Source organism: Mesoplodon mirus, assembly GCF_964341445.2.
Source record: "Mesoplodon mirus genome assembly, chromosome: 4".
Classification (NCBI taxonomy): domain Eukaryota; kingdom Metazoa; phylum Chordata; class Mammalia; order Artiodactyla; family Ziphiidae; genus Mesoplodon; species Mesoplodon mirus.
In genome coordinates, this window is record NC_138979.1 from 114,333,332 (window position 1) to 114,356,496 (window position 23,165).

General features: G+C 47.3%; 2 protein-coding genes across 13 annotated transcripts; both read right to left on the reverse strand.

Annotated features, from left to right (window-relative positions):
• Positions 1-197: 197 nt before the first annotated feature.
• On the reverse strand, positions 198-9,422 carry HOMEZ (homeobox and leucine zipper encoding). Of its 2 annotated transcripts, none has more exons than XM_082616735.1 (2): positions 3,900-3,979; positions 198-3,506 (listed from the first exon to the last, which is right to left on the reverse strand). In XM_082616735.1, exon 2 carries the CDS (start codon positions 3,472-3,474, stop codon positions 1,909-1,911), a length of 1,566 nt encoding a protein of 521 aa, XP_082472861.1. In that variant the 5' UTR covers positions 3,475-3,506; positions 3,900-3,979; the 3' UTR covers positions 198-1,908. The 2 variants fall into 2 exon arrangements, with proteins under 2 accessions (XP_082472861.1, XP_082472860.1); XM_082616734.1 differs by lacking the exon at positions 3,900-3,979 and adding an exon at positions 9,228-9,422 and having other exon boundaries at positions 199-3,506.
• A 4,372-nt stretch (positions 9,423-13,794) lies between these two features.
• Positions 13,795-23,163, reverse strand: PPP1R3E (protein phosphatase 1 regulatory subunit 3E). Of its 11 annotated transcripts, XM_082617614.1 has the most exons (6): positions 22,691-23,163; positions 18,802-20,153; positions 16,215-18,495; positions 15,158-15,387; positions 14,850-14,913; positions 13,795-14,131 (listed from the first exon to the last, which is right to left on the reverse strand). In XM_082617614.1, the coding sequence occupies exons 2-3, from the start codon at positions 19,216-19,218 to the stop codon at positions 18,070-18,072; spliced, it is 843 nt and encodes a 280-aa protein (XP_082473740.1). In that variant the 5' UTR covers positions 19,219-20,153; positions 22,691-23,163; the 3' UTR covers positions 13,795-14,131; positions 14,850-14,913; positions 15,158-15,387; positions 16,215-18,069. The 11 variants fall into 11 exon arrangements, with proteins under 11 accessions (XP_082473740.1, XP_082473735.1, XP_082473731.1 ...); XM_082617609.1 differs by having other exon boundaries at positions 13,795-15,387; positions 22,691-22,777; positions 22,944-23,163; XM_082617605.1 differs by lacking the exon at positions 14,850-14,913.
• Between the last annotated feature and the right edge of the window lie 2 nt (positions 23,164-23,165).

Sequence of the window (23,165 nt, forward strand, 5' to 3'; positions counted from 1 at the left end):
TTTCTGGATTTCACTTTTTAGCTTTGGATATATTCTCCCACTGCCAATGTTAACAAGCCACAACACTGTTCCTTGCCCTAATTTATTATACTTTTTCTATTTGCCTATTGTTTCCTCTATGCCTAGTTACTATTAAGTATGTTGATTTTCCTTTCTGTTTGGTAATGGTTGGAGACACAGGCTTACTAAAGTACACAGATAATGAAATAAAGAGGATGTCCTTTTATTGCTACTGCAACTCTATTGGTATTACAAGCTCTCAAATGGTGGAATGGGCAAAGAACACTACCACTGAGATCAAACATTTATTCTTCTTTGGGTACTAAGGGGTAGAAATGAGGGATTAAATGGGTAGGCCACTGGCAGGCATACCTTAAGCAAAAACATTGGAAAAATGTAAAGATAGCATCTGCCAGAAATAAATTTGGTCTTGGGAATGACCTTGTAGCTGAATAGGATCCCACTACCCTCTCTGAAACTGAATTTATTTTAAAGGCATTTCTAAATTCCCTCTCTTCTGAGCAAGAGCCTGTGCTGTAGCAGGTGCAGAAAAAAGTCTGCTTAGTGATAGATATTGATCTACTAACTTTTCAAGTTTTTGTTCTTTTACTTTACCTCAGTATATCCTGCCGCTTCAAAAATAAATAAAAAGCACACTAAATCAGAAAGTTAATGGATTTGGCTCCATTTATCTCTAAACCATAGAAGTGGCAAAGTGGAGGTGAGAGAAACAATTTTATTTTTGGCCTTTTTATTATTATTCTAGCAATTTGGGGCTTTCCACTTTTTTATTTCTAGATGGTTAACCCACTGATACCTTTATATCTGACCCCAACTGATGAAAACTATTCTAAAACATCAATTAATTCAGTTAAGGACCATGGTCCCTCTGTCTCCAAGACAGATTGTATAAAGTGAGGGGAAAGTCTCTTTTCTGGACACGTTAAACCAACACCAAAAAGATAAAAAAATCAGTCTCTGAAAAAAAAAAATCAGTCTCTGTCAAGCTAGGCAGGAGGCACTGTCAGGTTTGTAAAACCAAACCTGGAACCTACCTGCACTGTCCTTCTGAACAGTAGAAACCATTCCCTCTCCTCTCTACCCCTCAGTAATTCTAATTCTACTTTTTTTTAAAGGACATCTCCCCTAATTCCCACCTCCAATAAATATCCAGTCTAAATTATTCTCCACCCAATTATTAAACTTTTTCACAAGCTCCGGGGGGAAGATTTACCCTGAGACAAATAGTGAACAGAATGGGGGTTTTGGAAAGATAAAAAGGTACAAGGCATAGTGGTCCAGTATTAGAAATGAAAACACTCTGCTCCCTGTGTGACTCAATAAAGCAGCAGGAAAACATATAAAGTCAAGCTGGTATAAGGAAGAGGAAATATTTGTGATTGACTGGGACGTACTGAGATTCTTGGCTGCATTATGTGTGGACTTGTGCTCAGAGAGAAAAGAAGGGGTGCAAGGCAGCCTTATACTCCAAGGAAAATGGTGGGGTGGGACTGGGGGATGTATTGGAATCTTTACTCCTCCTTTCTAGTCCTCCATAGATGTAGGCCAAAGCCTGGCCTCTCTGTAGTACACTAAGGGGAAAGAACAGCCGATATGAGGAGAGCAAGAGCCTTTTCCCAGTCCCATTGTTTGGACCAGACCCATAGCACTCTTCTCATTGAGGCTGGAGGCCTGGATTTCTGCCCATCCAATCCCCAGCTCGCTTTGTCCTCCATGATCATCCTCCCCGGTCCACCCTTACTACATCCCGCTGTCCCCCACCCTCAAAAACACAAAGCTTTTCAGTTCTTTGCCACAAGGTAAGTAAAAAAATGTGGTTTCTTTGTTTAAACAGTTACTAAGTTGGTTCGTCTTTTAGTAACAGACCTCCCCTCCCCCAGTGCCCCCTCAGTCCTGGATGATCACATCATCATCATCGTCGTCGTCTTCTTCCTCCTCCTCCTCTTCATCCCCGTCATCTTCTGGCAATTCTTCCTCCTCCTCTTCCTCCTCTTCATCTAGACAAACCACCACTTCAGCTGGCTCAGGTAATCGAGAGTCAAACCAATCCAGTACCTGCTGGGTGCTAAGTCTTGATGCCTGACTCAGTTGAGGGATATCACTTTCCCGTAGCTGTTGGTGGGTTCCCCAGTACCTCTCCAAGGGTCGTATATCTGGTGGGGGTGGGGGGATCGGCAGAGGTGGTGTCTCAGCCCATTCATTCAAGGAGCGGGTTGAAGGTGGTGGTGTGGGAATTGCTGGATCCTGGAAACTAGGGGCACCAGGTACTGCGTTGTCCCGAAACCATTTTAGTTGCCCATGCTTCAAGGCATAGCGTGTGTCACCAAACCACTGAATAATCTCAGGCCGAGGTAAGCCAGTGATCTGCTCTAATTTATGGTAATCCTCACGCCGTGCCCACTGGCACTGTAAAAAAAACGATTTGAGGATAGCCAGCTGCTCTTTGGTTTTGCGCTTGGTCTTTCGCTGGCGTTGCATATCTGGGGAAAGGTACTCTGCAGGGCCAACCCTACCGGGTGCTGAGTTATGCCTTAGCCCCTGGGGCCAGGCTGGCTCCAGCTGTGGGCGTAGTGCCTGTTCATTGGGTGACAGTGGCTGTGGGATACAGCCCAGCGGCTGGAGGGGTTTAGAGGTGGCAGTAGCTCCATTAGCCAGTACCTGGAAAGAGGAAGAAGAGGTAGAGGAAGGAGGAGTCACATTAGATGCTGACTCCTTCTTACAACTACTGGCAAGTAATGAGACGGGTGGGGGCTTATCCCGAGCACGGGGCTGGTGGACAGCTGTGGAGTGGTTCCAGGAAGCAGTACCTAGGCCGTGTGACTGGTCAGGACCCTTGCCTGCCTGCTCCTTAGAGAGGCCACTGCTTTGAAGATCCTGCCAAAATTGTGATTGGTGGGGGAATGCCCCACTGCCAGGTGCCATCGGGGGCTCCTTTGCTTTCTGGTGACTCAGTGGCTCTGAGGGCTCTGAGGGCTCTACCTTCAATCCTTTCATCTGGGTGGGCTCACTAAGAGTCAGGGGAACTACTCCAAGACCAACTTGTTCTGGAGGTGGCACTGGAGAAGGAGGCACCTCCTCTGGGGGCCGCCCTGCATGATGAGTAAAAGAGAGAAGGGATTTGAAATGGAGTTGGTCCCGATGGTAGACTACTCGGGCTCGAGTCTCTTCAATTTCTTCGGATGACCAGCTAATGCCACAGCGGAGGCGCTGGGCCATAAACCAAGTCTTGACTTTCTCCATCTGCAGCCCATAGCGTAGGCAGAGAAGAGCAATGTCTGCTAAACTGGGATAGGGAAAGTAGCTGAAGGTTTGTAGCAAGTGTTCATTGCCATCCAGCTCACTGGTCTGGGCTGCTTGGGTCCACACAAGTTGTAGCTCCTCAGAGATTGGAGGGAGACAGATGAGCCCCGCAGGGGAGCTATTAAGACCGCTGGCCTCTTTATTAGGAGGCATGGTGCTTTCTGATTTGTGCCCTTCAGAGATAGCTGTAATAAGAAGAGAAACAGCTCGATCACTGGGGCTCCTCTTTCAACCCATTGTTCAATTTCTACCAAACAAAACGTTGGACTCCAAAACAATCAACTTCTACGTGTACTGTGCTGGATTGCTTTTAAAGTGCATCACAATTTCTCATTTAATTTTCATAACCTTGTGAATCATCAGAGCCTGCTATAATTCCCTTGTAAGTATGAAAAAACCAAAGTCCATAGAGGTTAAATTATCCCAAGTCACAAGACTACTAGTGAGTGTTGTCACCAAAAACAAAATCTGACTTCAGAGGTTAAAAAGGAAAACATCCTTATAGCCTTTATCTTTCCCATTCAAATTCACTCCACCCTCTAAGTTAATGGAACAAGAGTGACAAAACTAAGACTCACCAAGAAAACCAGAAGAGGTGTAATCCCAGAACACTTTAGCTCTTAACAGATTATCTCTAGAGTTATCTCTAGATTCTCTCTAGAATATGGAAAGGTTAAGAATACAACGTGTGAAAATCTAGATGGTAGGATAGCAGTCCCTCTGCCCAGCCCCCTTTTCTTTCCCTTCTTTGTGGGTGAGTGTTAGGGGGAGGGGATTGATGGGTTTTTTTTCTAACTCTCAGTAGGATAAGATAGGTCAGCTATCTGGGATAAATGGGGCTTGCTCCCCCTCGGTTTTGGTCTGGTTAGGGTAGAGGGAGGGGAACTTTCCTACCCCTGTCATCCTCAGAACAAAGGTTATTCCCCTCCCCCCAGCCTTTGTCTCTTCAAACTGCTGAGTCTCTCTCCAGGGAGCCTAGAGAGCTCCCTCAGACCTTAGCAACCCCTCCGCACAAGACGGGAGGCCCTCAGCTCTTATCTTTTCAGTCCAGCTTTCTTCTCAGAACCAGGTGGGCTCTCTCATTATAAACTGTAACGGGGTCCTGCAAGCTACCCAGCAGCACCAGGGCTCCCAGGGTCATCGTGGGTGTGGGGACTGCAGGGAAAGCCTCTGACTACGCTTCATTCTTGGAAACCTGCTCAAGCTATTTCTCAGAATAATTCTGTTGACCGATTTTTTTTTGTTTGTTTGTTTGGCCATGCCTGGGGCTTTTGGGATCTTAGTTCCCCAACCAGGGAGGAACCCGTGCCTCCTGCAGTGGAAGCACAGAGTCCTAACCACTGGACCACCAGGGAGTTCCCTGTTGACCAAATTTTAACTCAGCTCCCTGTGTGAGCATTAGAGACTTTAAAACATCTGTCATCCTTTACTCTTAGAGGAATCCCATCTGAGTTTATAAATATTACTTCTGATATGTTATGGATAGGACAGGATTCCGATATAAATGCTACATGATGAATTGAGAAAAATCTCAAGTCCAGAAAGTTACACATAGTGCAGTGTAATATCGGGGATTTTATATGATGAACAGAAAACTTCGGAAGCATTCTAATGGGTGTCACCGTTCCCTTTTAACAAGCAAATCTTAACAAACTGAAGGCCATGCAGACCCTAAAGGCAGTACAGCTTGAAGAGAACCTTAAAAGGGTAAATGAAGGCAGCATGGCATAGTGGGTTAAAATATGATTAAGGCCAGCCTGCAGTTTGAATCACAATTCTGCCACCAGCCACATGATCTTGGGCAAAAGCTACTGAACTTATAGGAGCCTCAGTTTCCTCATGTGTAGAAAATGTTGAATGTATGTAAAGTTACATATATTTTTACAGAGCACCTACTTTGTGCTAGATGTCATGTGTAGGCGGGGCCTAGAGCTGTTAGAGGTGGAGGTCTGGGGTGAGGCAGATTTGAGGTGAATCGCAGCTTCTCCACTCCCTAGAGTGCTCGCTAAGCTTTATTTTCCCATCAGAATAAAAGGAGGCCATAACAGTGTCTACCTTGCAAGTTTATGACTAAATCAAAAAATGCAACTGACGTCATGCCTAGACCAAAGTAAAGGCTCAATAAATTAGAGCTTTTATCATTGCTTCAGCCTCACGGGCTGATTCTGATATAAGGTAATGCTCCTCTTAGACAACAGGGGAAGCGAGGCAAAGGCTGAATCCTTTAAAATGACTGTTTCAGTCTGTTATTGCAGTCTTAATCCTAATGAGCAGTGGAGGAAACCAGGGTGTCTCTGATTTTGTACTTTTTTTTTTTTTTTTTTTTTTTTTGCGGTACGCGGGCCTCTCATTGTTGTGGCCTCTCCCGTTGCGGAGCACAGGCTCCGGACGCACAGGCTCAGCGGCCATGGCTCACGGGCCGAGCCACTTCCGGTATGTGGGATCTTCCCGGACCGGGGCACGAACCCGTGTCCCCTGAATCGGCAGGCGGACTCTCAACCACCGCGCCACCAGGGAAGCCCCTGATTTTGTACTTTTTATATTTGGGGAGTTGGATATAATTCCAGAAAGGATTTTGAAACTTTTAAAAAGTAGCAAAATCACTGCTTTAGAATTGAATCCATAATTTGGATATAAGTTCTTTTTGATTACTAGGTGAATTGCCAGTGTGGTAGCTCTACCTTTACCCTCCAGGTCCATCCCAGACACAGCTGAGGGGCTGTGAGGAAGTGCTTGCACAGCCAGGCACTAAACCACCATTTGGAAATTGTGGCCCACCAGGAACACCACCAAATCTAAGCTGGAGAACACTTGATGCTCCAGCACTTGACATCCACTTAACCTTGTCTGTGTCCTGTTTTTTAAGGTCACAGTAACAGTTTAGATACGAGGAAAAGGTAGCATAAGGAATAAAGCAGTCCAGTGTGAGGATGAAGACTGCCAGACAGGAAATAAGGCAGGCACAGCTATAAGCCCACCAGGAAGCATTTTACTTTCATTCATGTGGTTTGCTATCAGATTCCCATATCAGCTTGATATTTCAGTATAACATACAGTAATGCAAAGGTCATATCTGGTATACTGTATGTATCTACAGTTTTCCAGTGACACAAAACACAAGTTGTGGAAGACTTCCTGATACAGAATTGTGGCTTAAATCAGGGCACAGCTGTAGAGCTGGTACCTCCCTGGAAGAATCTGGCTTTGATATAGGAGAAAACTATCCAGGGAGTGGCTCATGAGAACTATAACAAAGAGGGTAGACCCTACAGTAATCAAAACCACAGTGAAGACACTATAGTGTTTTATGTCCTTGTACCTCATTTGGAGAAGGGAGAAAAAGGGAAGGAAAGCTGGAGAAATAAGGACTCCTCTGGGCAGAGGTGGTGGTGGTGGTATTATCAATTCTGAATTATTACTAAACTTGTATCCATGCCAGATATGCCCCACTGCAACTTAAAATCACTAATAAAAAATACAGTCAGGGTAACACCCTATTTCCCTTTGGGCTTTCCACACCCCTGAACAAAAGGCAGAAAAGAATGGGCTGCCTTAAGCTTCCAGTGTAGGTGTTCACACAATCCTAGGAAAAAGAGGTCTTCAGAACTTGAACCTAGGCTGGGAATTCCCTGGTGGTCCAGTGGTTAGGACTCCGCACTTCCACTGCAGGACTGCAAGGGGCATGGGTTTGATCCCTGGTGGGGGAACTAATCCCGCATGCTGCACGGTGCCAAAAAACCCTCAAGCCTAGGCTTATGGTTAAAAGCAGGAAACAGTTCAAGTGAGAGACCAGATATGAGGCTGCTAAATTCCCTAAATCTTTATTCAGAGAGCTGAGGTATGTTTCTGAATGAAATGTGTTTTGGTGATAGTTTTCAAGGGCCTTAAAGGACTTTTAGTGATATTCAATTCATGTGCTTCTCAACTTTTTTGATCATGAACCTCTTTGAAAATCAGAAGTTATAAACTCTCAGAAAGTTATGACTTACCGCCCCCCTGCCCCATAAACATTCACACTTATACATTACATAAAGTATAATCTCGGGGGGTTTGCTGATTGCCCAGAAGCCCTGGTTAAGAAACTCTGCCTTATGTCCTCCCAACTTAATAAAAGCAATGGTGGTAATGCTTAAAGAGAAACAGTTTATGAATGAATGGAAAGAATGTTTGGAAGACTCAAGAGAATTTGCATTAGTCTAGAAGCTACTAGGCATTGGTGATATTAGTTGGAGAGAGTGGAAGTGAGGGGTATTCAACTGGGCCAAAAGCCTGGCTTAACTGACCCCTACTGGATTACATTATCAATACCCATAGTGCACTGGACTAGAGACTGGTAGGCTACTCTAGTGTGGCAAAGTCAGCTGCTTCCTTCAGCTGCCCTATGTGCTTAGGCCAGTTGTGTGTAATTCCAAACCTGCTTAGGCTCATTGTTTTTCTGTATATAATAATTAAACATCACATAAACCTATGAAAAATTAGTGCATTAAGAATTGTTTCTGGGAATTCCCTGGCAGTCCAGTAGTTAGGACTCCGTGCTTTCACTGCTGAGGGCCCAGGTTCAATCCCTAGTTGGGGAAGTAAGATCTTGCAAGCTGCACAGAGCGGCCAAAAGAAAAAAATTGTTTCTATGAAAACAAAGTCAAATGCTTTGGAAAGACATAATACAAAGGAGTGTACATTAAAAAATTTTTTTGATTTGGGAGTAGGCAAGAAAACTGTAAAAGACTGGAGGGGCAGGGGATTTTAAAAACTCAGAAGTATTCTGCACTCAGATTGCTTCAAAAGTGTTTAAATTCTCACTCCACTTTAAAGAAACCAAACGTGGAAATCACAGATGATGAGAGGCAGTGGCTCCAGACTCAGGCTGCACATTAGAATTATCTGGGAAACTTAAACCAGGGCATCAACCTCCTCATTCTGACTTAATTAGCCTGGACTGGGGCCCAGGCATAAGTAGTTTTTAAAAAGTTCTCAGGGTGCAGCCAGATTTGAGATTCACTTATGTAGTTTATACTAGAAAGACAATTGGGACTGCCAATCAGCATACTTACATAAAGAAAACGCCTGGACACTAACCGAAGAGATTGGTGAAATGAACGTACTTTTAATGACAGTTCTTAAGATATGTATGCATCATTTAAAAAATTCCCAACTTTAACTGGCTTTTTTGTTTTTTCGGGTTTTTTTTGTTTGTTTGTTTTCAGTTACTGCCACCTACTTATCCTAATCATAAAAAGCGCTTCAAATGTATGGTGAGAAGGGGGTTCATATGATAAAACATCACATCTGGGCCCTCATTACCAAATAGGTCTCAGCTTGAGTCTTCTTTCAGTTTAGAAGTCTCAGATTAGGACGCAACACCAGGAACCTCTGAGGACTCAAGTTCTCACTTTCCTAGTTGGTTTTCTGAGTATGTCTGGGTAGGGGTCAGAAGGGGCAGTTTCTCTTAAACCTTGCATTCCCAAAGGCCACTGCTCCCCAGGAATAAGGCCAGGTTTCTGTACATGTGTTGAGGTCGCTAGGAGGTAGTCATGGAGGGGAGGAGGGGAGGCCTGGGAAGGAAACGTTTCTCCTATCCTCCATTTCACAGGCAGTCTAGAAGGCTCCAAACTGGGTCAGAGAACAAAAAGTTCCTGCACTTGGGGCGATGAGCCCCAGGAAGCAGGCGAATCTCAAACCCTCCCCTCGCCAAGGGCGTCCCTACCCAGCCTTCCCCTCCTCCCTACACACCCACTCACCCTCCCCCAGTTACAACAGGGAACCGAAAAGTCCAGAGGAGAAAGGAGAGAGAACCAGGCGACTTCGAACCTAGAATTCTCCTCCCCCCAGCGCGGGGATGGGGCTCCGGGGGTCGGAGATCATACAGGGGCTGGGAGGGGAAGTCGAAGGGGCTGGGGATCACTCACCGCAGTCCGGCCCGGGCGGCGGCTCCCAGCCTCGCACCATGGGCCGGGGGGAAAGGGGGAGAAAGGGCAGGGGGCCTCCGGGGTGAGAGTGGGGTTGCTGCCCGGTGCGGCCTGCTCCGAGCCCACCCGCGCGGAGGGCTGGGACCGGGACTGCCCCCCCCCCCGCCCCCGAGAGCGCGCCCGTCTAGCCCAGCCCTGCTTCAGCGAGTTGGAGGCGGGGCGGATGGGTGGGGCGGGCTCCAGGGGCGGTGCCAAGTGGCCCGAGTCCTGATTGGTGAACGCAGGTGGGCGGGCTCGGCGGAACGGACTGGGCCGGCCATTGGCTGCGTGGGCCCCGGTTGAAGTCGGCTATTGGCTCCGTGGGCCTCAACCGGGGTGGCTATTGGCTGCGTGGGGCAGAGAAGATGTCCCCCCGGGCTACGATACAGTGAATGGTACCCCCTCCCACCCTCGCCTTGTGAGCGCCGGATCTTCGGGGTCCACTGGGCAATGTTCCTCCTGGAATTCCCCAAGAAATTCACAGCAGTTTGCTGAACTGTCCAGACCGCCTACAACTACTCCCCATTTGTTTCCTTCGGAAGGAAGACTTTTTCAGTATCCCTTTGCCAGCCTCACACAGGAGACGCGCGTTCCCAGACGAGGGCCCAACCGCTGTCAGCAGCGTCACTGTAAACGAAGCGCCTAGAGCAACCGGGAACTTGTTCTCGAGATGGATCAAATGTCTTGGACACCCTTAAAGACGAGGATCCTAGCAGCGCGGCACCTTCGGCCGCTTCCCGGTTCCAGCTGTCACCAGACAGGTGTTCTCAAAGACGAAGTGCTAGAGGAGGTCACCTCGTTCGGACTTACCAGCCTCCCCCCCAACCCTAGTAAAGAGGACCTGGAAATGTGCCTCATATTTGGGGACCTTGGTTTTTGTTGTCAAGAAAGGTAGTGCGATAAAATGGTCTTTCCACCGAAACTGTATTCCACACCGAAATTCTGGGCCAAAGGTTTGTATAGTTAGGATTCTCAGTCTTCTGACTAAAACTTGGGAACAGTACTTTCTGACGTGACTCTTCTGTTCTCATGCTAGTCTCCTCTTGTATTATTTAGGTCACAATAGCTTATATACCGACAATAACTTATAAAACAATTTCAGACTTTGCCCTGTGTTCCACAGATCTCGCCACTCCCCCGTACCCCCTAAAAGTCAACCACCATAACTGCTACTTCTGATTCTTCATTGCTCCAGTCTAAGGTCAAGAGCTCTTTCAAGGTTGCCAAGCATGAGAAATATGTCTCTAATTCAGCTTGGAGCCCCATTTTCCGTTGCTGGCCCTGCATTTGCCCCTTCCTCCCCTCTCTCCCTCAATACATTTAGTAACAATCTCAACTCCTAAGAGCCATGCCCTTCAAACCAGTATCCTGCAAAAACATCATAGGAGTAAGCAACAGAAAGAATATTCTCAGCTTTAGAATTAGAAACTTTTGATCCCTGAGTGTTTAAGCCAGGGCTGGTGGTGCATACAGACCTTCTCCTAAATCATGACTTATTACAATACGCCAATGGTTTGTATGTAACGAAGGAAGGGAAAAGTGAAACACTGTAGGCAGCAGGCGGCCCTCAGCTGTCGATGGAGAGCTTATAGTTTTATAATCCAAACAATGAAAGTGGATTGACCCTGAAGAGCTCACGCTTATTTGGCAGGAACTGTGAAAATTTAGTGGCTGCCCCTGGAGGGTTCAGTCAGTCACTCTGGGCATCACAGATCATGGGCTGGGAATTATGAAAGGTAGACAACTCAGTCACATTTCTTGTCTCAGAAGGATACTCACTCCCAATTCAGGTGTAGGGAGAAGAATCAAAGACAGATTTAAGGGAGGAAGAACCCAAGGAAAGAAGAAACTCCTCTGGCCCAGTTCTGGAGAACAGGCTGAAGCCTCCCTCCTTTATGTGGGTTTCACCCTAACACTTTATTTTTTGTTTGTGTTTTATTAAGTTTTATTGGAGTATAGTTACTTTACAATGTTGTGTTAGTTTCTGCTGCACAGCAAAGTGAATCAGCTATCACCCTAACACTTTAGAAGATAGAGTGGACTGGGGTGGGGGAGTGGAAGAGAGGAAGAGGTCCAGACTTGTCATTATCAGAGAAGGGAGGGCCCCACCTTCAGCAAGACAGTAATCATCCCAGCTCTTCCAGGGACTAGTGCTGAAGAATGTGGATTTACCACATCATCCTTAATCTTTGGTGAAAACTCCCTCTCCCTTTGCATGGCTCAGAAATATAGCAGGACTGACCAGACACACAATGACCTAATAGCTAAGGAAGTTGGAGGAAGTTAAGGGCCCTCTCTTGCACAGAACTCTTCCAAAGCATGGGAGGAGTCCCAGCAATGTGTTAATATGATCATAGGTTTTTGTAGAATTTGAAAAAAAAATTTAAACTGCAGTTGGTCAAGACTGATGTCTCTTTCCTTTCTGACTCCTCCTCCATCACACTTCTCCTTTTGTCCAGTGGCAATGAAGAGGCCACGGGCATTTGGGGATTGACTAACGAAGTTGAGCTGGGAATACATTTAGTTTGGGTGTAGGAGTTACACATCTGTGATTTGCAGTTACTTCTGTGAATAAATAGTAATTATAGTGTTATGGGCTGAACTGTGTCCTGCTAAAATTCATATGTTAAAGTCCTAACTCCCCGTACCTCAGAATGTAACCATATTTGGAGATAAGGTCTATGCAGAGGTAATTAAATTAAAATGAGGTCTTTAGGGTGAGTCCTAATTCAGTATAATTGCTGTCCTTATAATAAGAGGAAATTTGGATGCAGACATGCAGGTAGGACCATGTGAAGATATAGGGAGAAGGTGGCTATTCACAAGCCAAGAGAGAGGAACCTCAGAATGAAATCAACCCTGCCAACACCTGGATCTCAGGTTTCTAGCCTCAAAACCGTGAGAGAATTTCCATTGTTTAAGCCACCCAGTCTAAGTATTTTGTTATGGCAGCTCTAACAAACTTAATACATACAGCTTCCAGGAATACTCCCAATGTCAAAAATTCAGAGTTTATGATATTCATTATTGCAAATTTGAAAATGCTCCAAAATCTTACACCACATATACTAAAGACGTTTGGTAATGTTTTTCCAAGTTTGACAAAAATCCCCCCAAATTATGTGACATTATTACTTACAAGGTGTGAAGGTGAAATTTTTTTTAATTATCAAGAATTTTTTAAAAAGTGATCATGGAGATAGAATCATCTCTTTACGGAAAAATTATATATAATCATCATATAAAAAGACTATCAAAGAGCAGGCAGCCAAAAACAAAATTGTGGGGAAAAATATTTAGGTTTGCCACATACGTAATTTTAAAAATGTGTTATTTTTCTTGATTTGGTGATATTGTGATATTTGTCAGCTTTTTAAAAGTTATAATTTTTAAAATATCTTTTCTCATTCTGAAATATTTATTTTACTTGAAAAAGGCCCCCAAAGTTGTATGCTTCAGACAACCGAAAACTTGGATCTATCCCTGGGACTCACGAAACAGATATGGTGAGTTTCTGCCCCAGTTAGGGAAACCCTGCTCCAGTGTTCTGCGCTCTGTCCTAAAAAACAGACGTGAGGGCTGACCAGTCACTGACCAGTCACAACTGCAAGTATTGAGGATTTGGGATAGCAAAAGCTGCAATGAAGGAGTTTGCAGAAGAGAGATTTCAGACAAACCTACCGCCAAACTAAGATGTGAGAAGTCTGGAAAGACATTAGGGCCACAGAGTGACTCTAGGCGATAAGCCATGGAGGGAACCCATGGAAAGCCCCCACTTACCTCTCCTTGGGGATCTGCTCCTCATGCTGACTCTACCCTTCAGCATATCCGGTTTCAATTACAATGCGTGTACTAAAGAGTGGGTGCTCTGCAGTGACATCACAACTTGGCCATTATGATGTAATGATGAGGTATCTGATTATTCTCGGGCTAGGGCTTCCCTATAAGGAACAGTCTCATTACTTGGTGGATAATTGGACTCTCTTCATTCAGGTGATGTGGGAGTCAATACTATGTTAGAACTTGATCTTTTTCAAATAGACAGAGGTCCTCGCTTTTCCTCTCCATCATATTTCTTGTCCTTTGTTTTAGGATTGCCCTTGATAGACAAAAGGGGCTTTGCTTTTCCCTCCAGTGCCTAAGGAGCAGAATGTAATTTAAATGGCCCCCTTAAGAAAAGCACCCCACCAAAGGGGAAACATGGGGCCTTCACCTGAGCTGTTCCCTTTAACTGCAGCAGCAGCTGGTGCTGGGTGCAAGGGAGCTATGAGCTGGGCCTGGTAACTTTCCCTACCACTACCCAAAAGGGTGGCGTGATACTATAGGGGTGTCTCATACCAGGGCCACCCAACTCCTCCACATCTCCTTCCCATCCAACTTTTGCATAGCCAGAGGACTCCAGCAGACAGGGAATAGGACTTTCCAGAAACGAGATGGCCAAGAAATGCAGGGTGCCTCTGGGTCTCTTGCCACCCTCAGCCCCAAACAAACAATACTTCTCAGTAGCTTATATTTTCTTTTCATATTTCAACTTTATTTCAAATACGAGGTCTTTTATCCAGAAGGGAGGGCTGTTGCATGAGGAGGCTGAAGTGAGGCACAATACGAGTGTGTCTGGGGCCTAGTGTACAGAGCTGCACTGTGAATAGGGTGGGGAGGCTCGGGAAGGGTCTGATGAGAACGGTGGTTTGAGGGGGATTCACATAGCAAACTTTCATTTCCTCTCCAGGTTAGCTATTCAATGGGTAGATTATTCAGTTGTTGTTGTTTTGTTGCTGTTGTTTTAGCAACTTCACTGTTCTTCAGCGATATCACTGAAAGAAGTGCCAAGGCTGGGGACATACCAGTCCCTTTTGTTTCTCTTTCTGCCTGGACAGGGAAGGGAATGGAAACTAGAAGCAGAAAATGAAAATTTCTGACGTGTCCCTTGCCATGAAAAATCGTGGGTCTGACCCTGTGGAGAGAGGCCTGTTTCATAGCCTGGGAATGGGAGGTGGTCAGGAGGCCTGGGTTTAAGTCCCATCTGGAGTTGCACTAACAAATTCTCTGACCCTGCTGGGGTCCCTTCTCATCTCTGGACCTGTGTCCTCATCTCTAGAGGAGTCTGGACCCAGTGATCTCTAAAGACAAGCCTTTTCAGGTCTCTGGATTCTATGACCTGCGGATTGCAAGGATCCAGAGGGGCTCCAGAGAAACACAGGAGTTAGAAGCAAGGGAATGTGGGATTAAATTGGCAAGTTGAGTTAGGGCTTATTGTGAAGAGAAATGATATATTCATAAAAGCTATATTCATAAAAGAAAACAAAGGAACAGGAAGAATACTTAGGAAGACATCTGAGGTCTGGATGAGAGGAAAGGGCAAGAGTGTTCCTGCTGTGTTGCTTCAAGGACCCGAGCCCCTGACCATGTAATGGTTTCTCTTATGGCCCTTCCCAGTCCATGGCTAACAGGTTATACCCTAAATTGCCCCCATTGGTACAGTCATCAGGCTTTAGAGGAAAGTCCCCACCACAATGCCTAACACATGACAAATCTCTGCCAAATTCCTAGTGTTTCCCATATCAGATTAGACTAGCAGCTTACCCCCAGGCCCTGGGGCAGCTCTGTATGGGAAGAACCAGAAGACTCATGTCTTGGCTCTGTAAAGCTGAGAATAGGGGCAGGGGTGAGCCATGGTACTTCTTAGAGAAAAAGCTCAGGAACAATGAACTCTTCTTGGTTCCCTGCCCCCAACCATTTGCATTTATCTGCTTAGTAATACTCAGGTTCCCAGAGAGGGCCCAAGCACAGACCATCCAGCAACTGTCCTAGTCAGGGACCCTTCTAGTGGAAACTTTAGGGAATTGGCCTGCTCAAGGCTAGTTGGGGTAGTAGGAAGGGGCACAGCATACCAACAAGTGTGGAGGACTGGCTAGGGCCAGGAGAGAATCCCAATGTATGGCAAGGCTGGAGTTCAAATGGGTTCCCAAGTTCTCCAGCAGGCGCAGGTGCAGGCGCAGTGGTTCCTTGCTGATCCTGCAGAGCCGGGACACTGGCACAGGAGGCAGCAGCAAGCTCCTGGAAATAGCAGATGAAGCTTGGGAGCCTTGGTGCTTTGCCTTCTCCAAGCCAGCTGGGGAGGCTGGGAGGATGGGAAGGCAGAGCACAATTAGAAACTGTGGTCTTTTCCTAATAAGAGATGGTATGTGCCAAGGTTTTTTTTTTTTTTTTTTTTTTTTAATGGCAAGGTTTTAATTTTGCTTTTAAAGGATAATATTATGACATCATGGTTATGCACTGAAGCTCTGGAGATTTCCTGGGTTCACAGTCCTAGCTCTGCCATTTACTAGCTGCGTGATCTTGCACAAATTACTGAGCTTTTCTGAATTGTTTTCTCTCTAGAACAGGAATAACATTACTCAACTCATAGGGTTGTTTTGTGGATTATAAAGCATGCAAGACACCAGATTTTACTGGCTACGTAAGTCAATGTGAGCTCTTGCGACTGCTGATACACATAACAGTAATGCATACACATTACGCAAGAGATTACCACAAACTGAGCCTTGACCCACTCTCCCGCTCCACTATCCTCCCTTGGGCTCTTCATTGGTGACTAAAAAGTGTATTGCTTGGTGGCTTTCAGTACACTTTCTCTTGTCACTCTGCTGGAACTTTGACCTGAGGGTGATCCACAAGATGCATAAAATTCTTTGTTTTTTCCACCAGGTAAAGATGATGCTTAAATGGGCATTTGTTTGAGGAATGACCCAGGGTTTCTCTCTTTCAGCCATTTTTCTTCAAAGGATTAAAGATTTGGAGAGGAGGGGCATGGTAATAAGCCCCATACTCTATTCTGAACGCATGTATGGGCACGTGTGCGTGTACCCTCGCTAAGTGATAAAAGGGGAATCCAGAAAAATTTGAGAAATCAGTAACAGATAGAAATGGGTGTGGGGAGCTGGTTACCTGGGAGCTCCTTGTTCATCTGCAGCATCAGGAACTGCTTTTCCCTCTTCTCCCTTCTAGAAGACTGTCAAGAAGGAGCCTGAGGGAGGAAGGTGGATCAACCATGGTCTTGGAGAAAAGGAAGTAGGTTCTCCACTCCTTCTTCTTCAACAAGGATGAAGAGGGAGGCAGATGGAAATAGAGAAAGTGAAGGTAAATACCGTGTATGCTAAAAGAAAAATGAAAGTGATGAGAAGGGGACAAGGAAAGAGAAAAGCAAAGAGCTTAAACATAGGGTGAGAGGAGAGGAAAAACAAACAACCAGCTGAGGTTAACCAGGAGAGACATAAGGCATAAATGTGAATGGGTAGAAGAGTTCAGCTTTCCCATTTCACTTGCTCAAGGTATGGAGCAGACTGCCATCTTCTGGTACCATTTAATTTTCAAGGTGCTCTGATTCTTGATTTGAAATGTTTTCTGTTTCTTATACCTATAATCCTTTATACTCAAGAAAGTCCCCAACATTGTTTCCTTTCATTTTGGGGGCTCCCAAGCATCATTTTCCCCTAGAGAGGCAACTCCACAAAGCTGTCTCACAGCACCCAGGCTGGAAGTCTGTTGGGGCAAGAGCAAAAGCAAGGGGCAGAGGATGAGCTGTGGTTTGAAAGAGGCCCTGGAATACCCTGAGGCTGCAGGCTGGTTGCTGCAGACTGGATGCTTCCTGGACTCTGGAACATGTGTCAAAACTGGAGAACCATTCTCAGGCCCAACCACACGCTTGGGGTGCTGTGTGTTCTGAACTGTAAGCACTCCAACTGTAGGCTGGAGAATGTGGCTTCTAATCCACACTCTGCCCCTCACAGATCATAAAATGTCAGAGCAAGAAGGGGCCTAAGAGATCACCTAATCCAAATGCAGTTTCTCAAGGAGGAAACTCGGGCCCAGAGAGGTGAAGTAACTTGCCCAAAGTTATCCAGCTAGTCAGTGACTTCCTTTTCTTCTGTGGCAGAAGGAATCCTGTGATTCACCTGTCTCTTGACAAATACAGTCCATAAAGTGCTTAGAGATCATTAGAAGGCACCCAGAAAGGTAAGGCTGGCATTTTTCTGGAAGCCCCTGAGTGCACCAACACCTTAGGCACCACATTATTTGGCTACAAGGACAAGCCTGGAGTTGGTTTTGCTTTCATTTTCATCCCCAGGGCTGCCTGGAGGCTGGAGGAAGGAGCTCTGATGCTACCTGCCATCACTCCCCAGCCAGTCAGTGAAGACTGAAGCTAGGGGCTGGCAGGCGTGACAAGGGAATCCTGTCATAATGTCAGGGGCTGGGGAGCAATGGCCAAGTTCCTGGGACTTAAGCAAGGCAATTATGGCTGAGTTAAAGCTACGATGGGCAGGGCTGGGGAAACTGCGGTGGCTAAGGCCAGTAAGAGGGAATGAGCCAGCAATCTAAATGATTTCAACTGTGGTGGGCTCCTAGTTCACACAAAATACATCCTCGGTCCCAAAGAGTTACCCTCAACCTTTGACTGCCTAGGCCGGACGGACCTACTACTCACTTTCTCCCAATGCCCACTCACGGAAGAGGACGTCACTATCGTCCTTTTACTTCTTTTCTAATCTTCCAGCACCCTTTCCGTCTCCCTCTATGACTTCGGTTCCTCCACTCACATCCACCCCAACCTCCCCGACTTTCGTTGATTCTACCCACACCCCACACCCCTTTGGTTTCCCCCATCCTCCTCGCCCTCCCGGGCTTGACTCTCTAGGGCAGCTCCCCGCCAATCTCGGTTTCTCCCATTCCTCCCCACCAAATCTTCGGGCTCCCCCAGCCCCCCGGTGCCTTTGATTTTTTTCCGCCGTCGGCCGCAGGCATCTCAGATAAAGTGGATCCAGCCCTGGAGCTCCGGGGCTCCACCACTGCCCGGGTGCTCGGGCCCACGGAGAGCATAGTCACGGCCGCCGTTGTTGTCCCAGAACTCGTGGCCGCTAACGCGGTAGCGCAAGGCGAAAAGCAGGGCGCCACCAATGGGTGGCGCCGGCAGGCGGAAGGCGAAGCGGTCGGCGCGCGGCGGGGGCGGGGCCGGACCGGCGTAGGCAGCGGGCTCCTCGCGTTGGGTCCGCCAGCCGTCAGCGCTCCAGCGCACGCTCACGCGCTTCTCGTAGGCCAGGTCCAGCACGCGCGCGCTTCCGGCCACGCCCAGCGGGCCCGCCTCGGCGCGTTCCAGGCAGATTCGCTGCGCCCGCAAGCGGGCCGCGAAGCCAGGCTCGCTGGCCGGGTCCAGGGCAGCGCGCGCCTCCTGCTGGGAAAGGAGGAAAGGGGAGGAGGGAGCCCAGGAGAGGGGAGGGGGGGGGGAGAGAGAGGGGGCGGGGTCAGGGCGAGGCATGGGACCAATCGGAGGCCGACCCCGGCGTCCGGGCAGTCAGAGGGGAGCCCAGCTGGGAGAGTGGCCTAGAGCCACCTGCCAATGGGGACACCAAAAGGGATGAGCAAGAGGAAGTACAGGGTTCGGGGTGGAGATGGGTGCTCCTAGATAAATCCACTCCCATAAACCCGCCGAGGCCAAATTGGGTAGGTCCCGGGGAAGGGGCGTACCTCTGCCGCCTACCTGGAGACCTCGGGCGCGGGGCTGGCACGGCGCGAAGTGGCGAAGGGCGTCCCTCTGCAGCTGGACCTGCACGTGGCGGGGTACCCGAGGCAGCTCTCCCGGGCGGAAGCGGCGCACCGCGGCCAGCTCCAGCCCAAGCGCGTCGGCGAAACGCACTCTCTTACGGGTGTCGGGGCTGCGGCTGTGGGGCACCCGGGTACCGCTGCCTCCGGCGGGCGCAGAGCGAGCCCTGCGCTCCCGACTCGGAGCGGGAGCTCGGGATCGGGCCCCGAGGCGCGTCCCGCCTTCGCCTGGCTCCTCCTCCGGCTCCTCCTCGAGGCTGGGCCGCTGGCTGCGGTAGTAGGCGCGCTCTGTCAGCGCGGCGATGAAGCTCAGGTTGCGGGGGATGTCGGTGCGGGGGGACCGCTCGTGAGACATGGCACCCCCCGCCCCGGCGGAGCCCTCCCGCAGCGCCGCCGCGCTGCCTTCCTTTCCTGTCTCCCACCCGCCTGGTGTCGGCGCAGAAGCTTCAGGCGCCCTTCGCAGTTGCGTACTCTCCTTGCTGTCACCTCCAGAATCCTCCACCTCAGCTCCCAGGGTATTTGACCATCACCTCCTGCGTCTCTCTGCTCTGAGCGTGCGCTCAGCGGCGCTCACCCTCCGGTCCCGCGGCCCTCGCCGACAGCCCTCTGACAGGTGGCTCCCCATCCAGCAGGAGGTGGGCACTCCAGCCTACAGGTCCTGAGTGAGACCACTCTGCCTTTTTTCTTTTCTTTTTTTTTTAACGGCCTCAGCCTTTCGGCACGGGAAGAGTTAACGCAGGGAGTAGAGAGTAACCTTTCCTTTTCTTTTCGGGGAAGTTTCAAAAGGCCCAGCCTGTAACTTTCTCTTCAGGCCGCTGAACGTCTTCTTTCCCAAACCCTAGGCTCCAGGTTTGGGAGGATGATGGTGGGCGAAAACATGGGAAGGTCACGAAAGCTAGTTAGAGTCTCAAACAGAAGCTGAGATGTGGTACTCAAAAGGGTGGGTGGCCCATTTGAAAGAGTTCTGAGCTGAGAGTTGTGGAAAGACATAGTTTCTGGTCTCACCTCTGGTGCTATTTAGTTGCGTGACCTTGAGCAAGGCACAACTTCTCTGGACCTCAGTTTTCTCATCTGTAAAAAAGTGGATTAGAGTTCTGATCTCTAACTTGACTGTACGCTCTTTGACGGCAGAGGCTGTGTCTGATTCATGGTCAGTTTCAGCACATAGTAGGCCCTCAAATTATTGAATGAATCATCACATATCTCTCTTGGAGCTGGGGCTGCGGGGTTCTAGTTCCAGTGGGAGCTCCAAGAAGGGCACAGAGCTGCTTTTTACTCCTTCATTTTTTTCTATATTAGTGGGGGAAAAAATGTGAAGTTTAGTTTTTTTCTAACTTCCTCCTGATCTTATGTAGCACTTACAGTGTGCTAAGTACAGTTGTTTTACAAATACTAACTCATATAATACAGCCATCATAGGACTAAGGAGTATTATGCCTATTTTATGGATGAGAAGATTGAGGGAGAGACAGGATAGGACTCTTGCCCAGGGTCACATAAATTAATATTTGGGGAGCTGGAATTAGAAGTCAGCAGTCTTGCTCTAGAGCCTACTCTTTTATCCACTTAGTTATAAGTGGATTAAAACATTTCATGGTAATAGTTAACATTCTCAGAGCATTGAAATGGGGAATCTTAGAGTGGAAATGGAGTCTCTAAATTTAAAGCAACAGGAGTGTTTAACCGTAAAATCACAAGGGACTAAGTTGGAAATAAATAGTGAGACATATGCTATCTTATTATATAATTTATTCCTGCTTGCATTTTAATTCCAGTACTAACCATAGCAATGCTGTTTAGCCAGGACTCATTTTTAAAGTGATATTGAGTTTTATTTTCTTATTTTACACATACGTATATAATCCATGGACACATTCTTTTCATATTTTAGGGTATAAAATAATGCTACAGTAACTTGTGTTACAGTCAAGCAGTTAAAAACTGTCTTCCTTGCTCTGCTAAAATATGTTATTGACAGAATAGGTAAGGTTCCACGTCAGCCTAAATGGCTCGAGGTTTTCTGGGAAAAGCTCTGTTGCCTTGTCTACGGTTTGAGATGCCATTCCTTGGCTCTGTAGTGTTGGCCTGAGAAGATCCTTGAGGTACACAGCTTTGGACCTGGTGTAATTTGTGTTGGTCCAGCAGTCTTTGTTTCTTAAACAGCCACTGCAGTGATCTTCAAACATCTGACTGGGCCTACTCAATAACTGGCCAGAGGCATCGAGTGATTTCTTCAGTCAACATTTACTGAGGGTCTATTAAGGTGTGAGGACATAAAAGTGAATAAAATTCAGTGCCTGCTCTCACCGAGCTTATAAATAAATGGGTGGGCAGACAGAAATCTATACGGGTCCTGTGACAAAAGTGTTATTTCAAGTAAATGTCTTAGAAGAAATCAGGACTGCAAATGAAGGACTAGGCTAGATTATTCTATAAAAAAGAAGGCAAACTTGGGACTTCCCTGGTGGTCTAGTGCTAAAGAATCCGCCATCCAATGCAGGGGACGTGGGTTCGATCCCTGGCTGCCGCGGGGCAACTAAGCCCACGTGCCACAACTACTGAGCTCATGCACCTCAGTGAAAGAGTCCACGTGCCGAAAACTACAGAGCCCACGTGCCCACGTGCCCTGGAGGCCGCGCAGCACAACTAGATAGAGAAAAAACCCGCACGCCACAACTAGAGAGAGAAAACCCGCATGCCACAACTAGAGAGAAGCCCGTGCACTGCAATGAAGAGCCCACGCCACAAGGAAAGATCCTGCGTGCCTCAACTAAGACCCGACGCAGCCAAAAAAATAAAGAAAATAAATAAATAAAATTACATTAAAAAAAAGAAGAAGAAAGCAATCTTGCTGGTGGCAGCTGGAATGATCAGCCCAAGGACAAAGAAGAAATGAGGATGGTTGAAATGATACAGTCATAAAGGAGTGGAATCGGTGGTATGTTCAGAATACTGGGGAGAACTGAGTTTGGGTTTGCAAATGATGTGGATTCAGTTTGGCCTTGTAAATGGCATGATAACAGCATTGATTACCTGAAGCAAAGAGGGACCTTGAAACAATACAGTGTTAAAGTTAAGACAAACTTTCAAATCAGAATCAGCTTGAGGCCCATCTTCTCAGTATGTGGCTTTGGGCAAATTATGTAACCTCTCCAAGCCTCACTTTCCTCATCCATAGAATGAGGATAACACAACATAAGGATTGGTGTGAAGATAAAATATCAAGTGTGTAAAGAAAGCACTTAGTACCTAATATGTCTTCAAAGTGTGTTAGTCATCACCATCTTTACAGAAAAGACCTTTCTTCTCTAGTTACCATAGAGGCAGATGGGAATACCAAGGCTTGGACTGGAGGTAGAAGCAAAGGGAACCAGCAGGGAAGGAAAATTGGGTTACCTCTTTCGGCCTTTGGTTGGAGAGCGCTCCAAATGGAGCTGAAGGAAGTGCCAGCTGCAAGAGCTGGTGGGCCCCAATCAGAATGCCTGAGGGTGCCCTCGTGTGGATCAGCTGTGGTCAGATGGCTTCACACCCTGTGTAAACATACTGCCTTGTATAAATGATAGATATTCATGTATGTGCATACATATATATGTAATCTGAAAGGATAAACATCAACCTTGACATTGGCAACCTCCAGGAAGGGAGGTGGAATTGGGGGAAGGGCAGAGGGAGGGGGATTGAGGACTTGTATTTTTTTTCTCTACACTTCCATATTATTTGACTTTTTCATAATGAGAATAAGTTCATGTGTTGGCTAGAAAGAACTAAAAAAGAAACCAATCTAATTACAAAAAAAAAAAAAGAAGAAGAAGATAAAGAAAAGTTACCTGCAGAAACTGCTTGCGATCCAAGTCCTGACTCCCTGATGCTTGGCTAAAGCCCCAGCTCACGTAGAGACCACTGGGTTAAAGGTTCTGGAGAAAAGAGGAAGTGAAGTGTTTGGTGTCTGTGTCATGTCTGCTAGTCCCACAGGATGAGGCACCTGGCAGGCAGTTCCCACCGGAATGGGAACTGCTCCTCTTTTCTGGGCACCCATTCCAGGGCTGGAAAAGTTCAACAAGTGCATGGAACATCAGAGACCTTCTGGAAATGCTGAATTTGCTCCAAGGTTTCCTGAGCCTCAGCCGGCTTCTCTGGGTAGCCTCCAGGGTCAGGAGCCCCGTCCGGCTCTCCATGCCCTCCTGGCCCTGCTCTTCCCGGCCTCCAGCGGCCCTCTCTCTTCCTGAGTTGTGGCCCTTCCCAAGCCTGCGTCCCAGCCCCGCCCCTCTCTCTGGACGCATCTCTGGGCCCCATCATCACCCG

What these genes read in the sequence shown, in the direction of transcription:
- HOMEZ (XM_082616734.1), bottom strand. Translation starts at nt 9,267, where the DNA reads ATGGTGCGAGGCTGGGAGCCGCCGCCCGGGCCGGACTGCG. An exon ending in GCCGCCCGGGCCGGACTGCG is followed by an intron (nt 3,507 to 9,227) that starts GTGAGTGATCCC and finishes TTCTTATTACAG; the next exon opens with CTATCTCTGAAGGGCACAAA.
- PPP1R3E (XM_082617609.1), bottom strand. Translation starts at nt 19,218, where the DNA reads ATGTCTCACGAGCGGTCCCCCCGCACCGACATCCCCCGCAACCTGAGC. An exon ending in CCCGCGCCCGAGGTCTCCAG is followed by an intron (nt 18,496 to 18,801) that starts GTAGGCGGCAGA and finishes CTCCTTTCCCAG; the next exon opens with CAGGAGGCGCGCGCTGCCCT.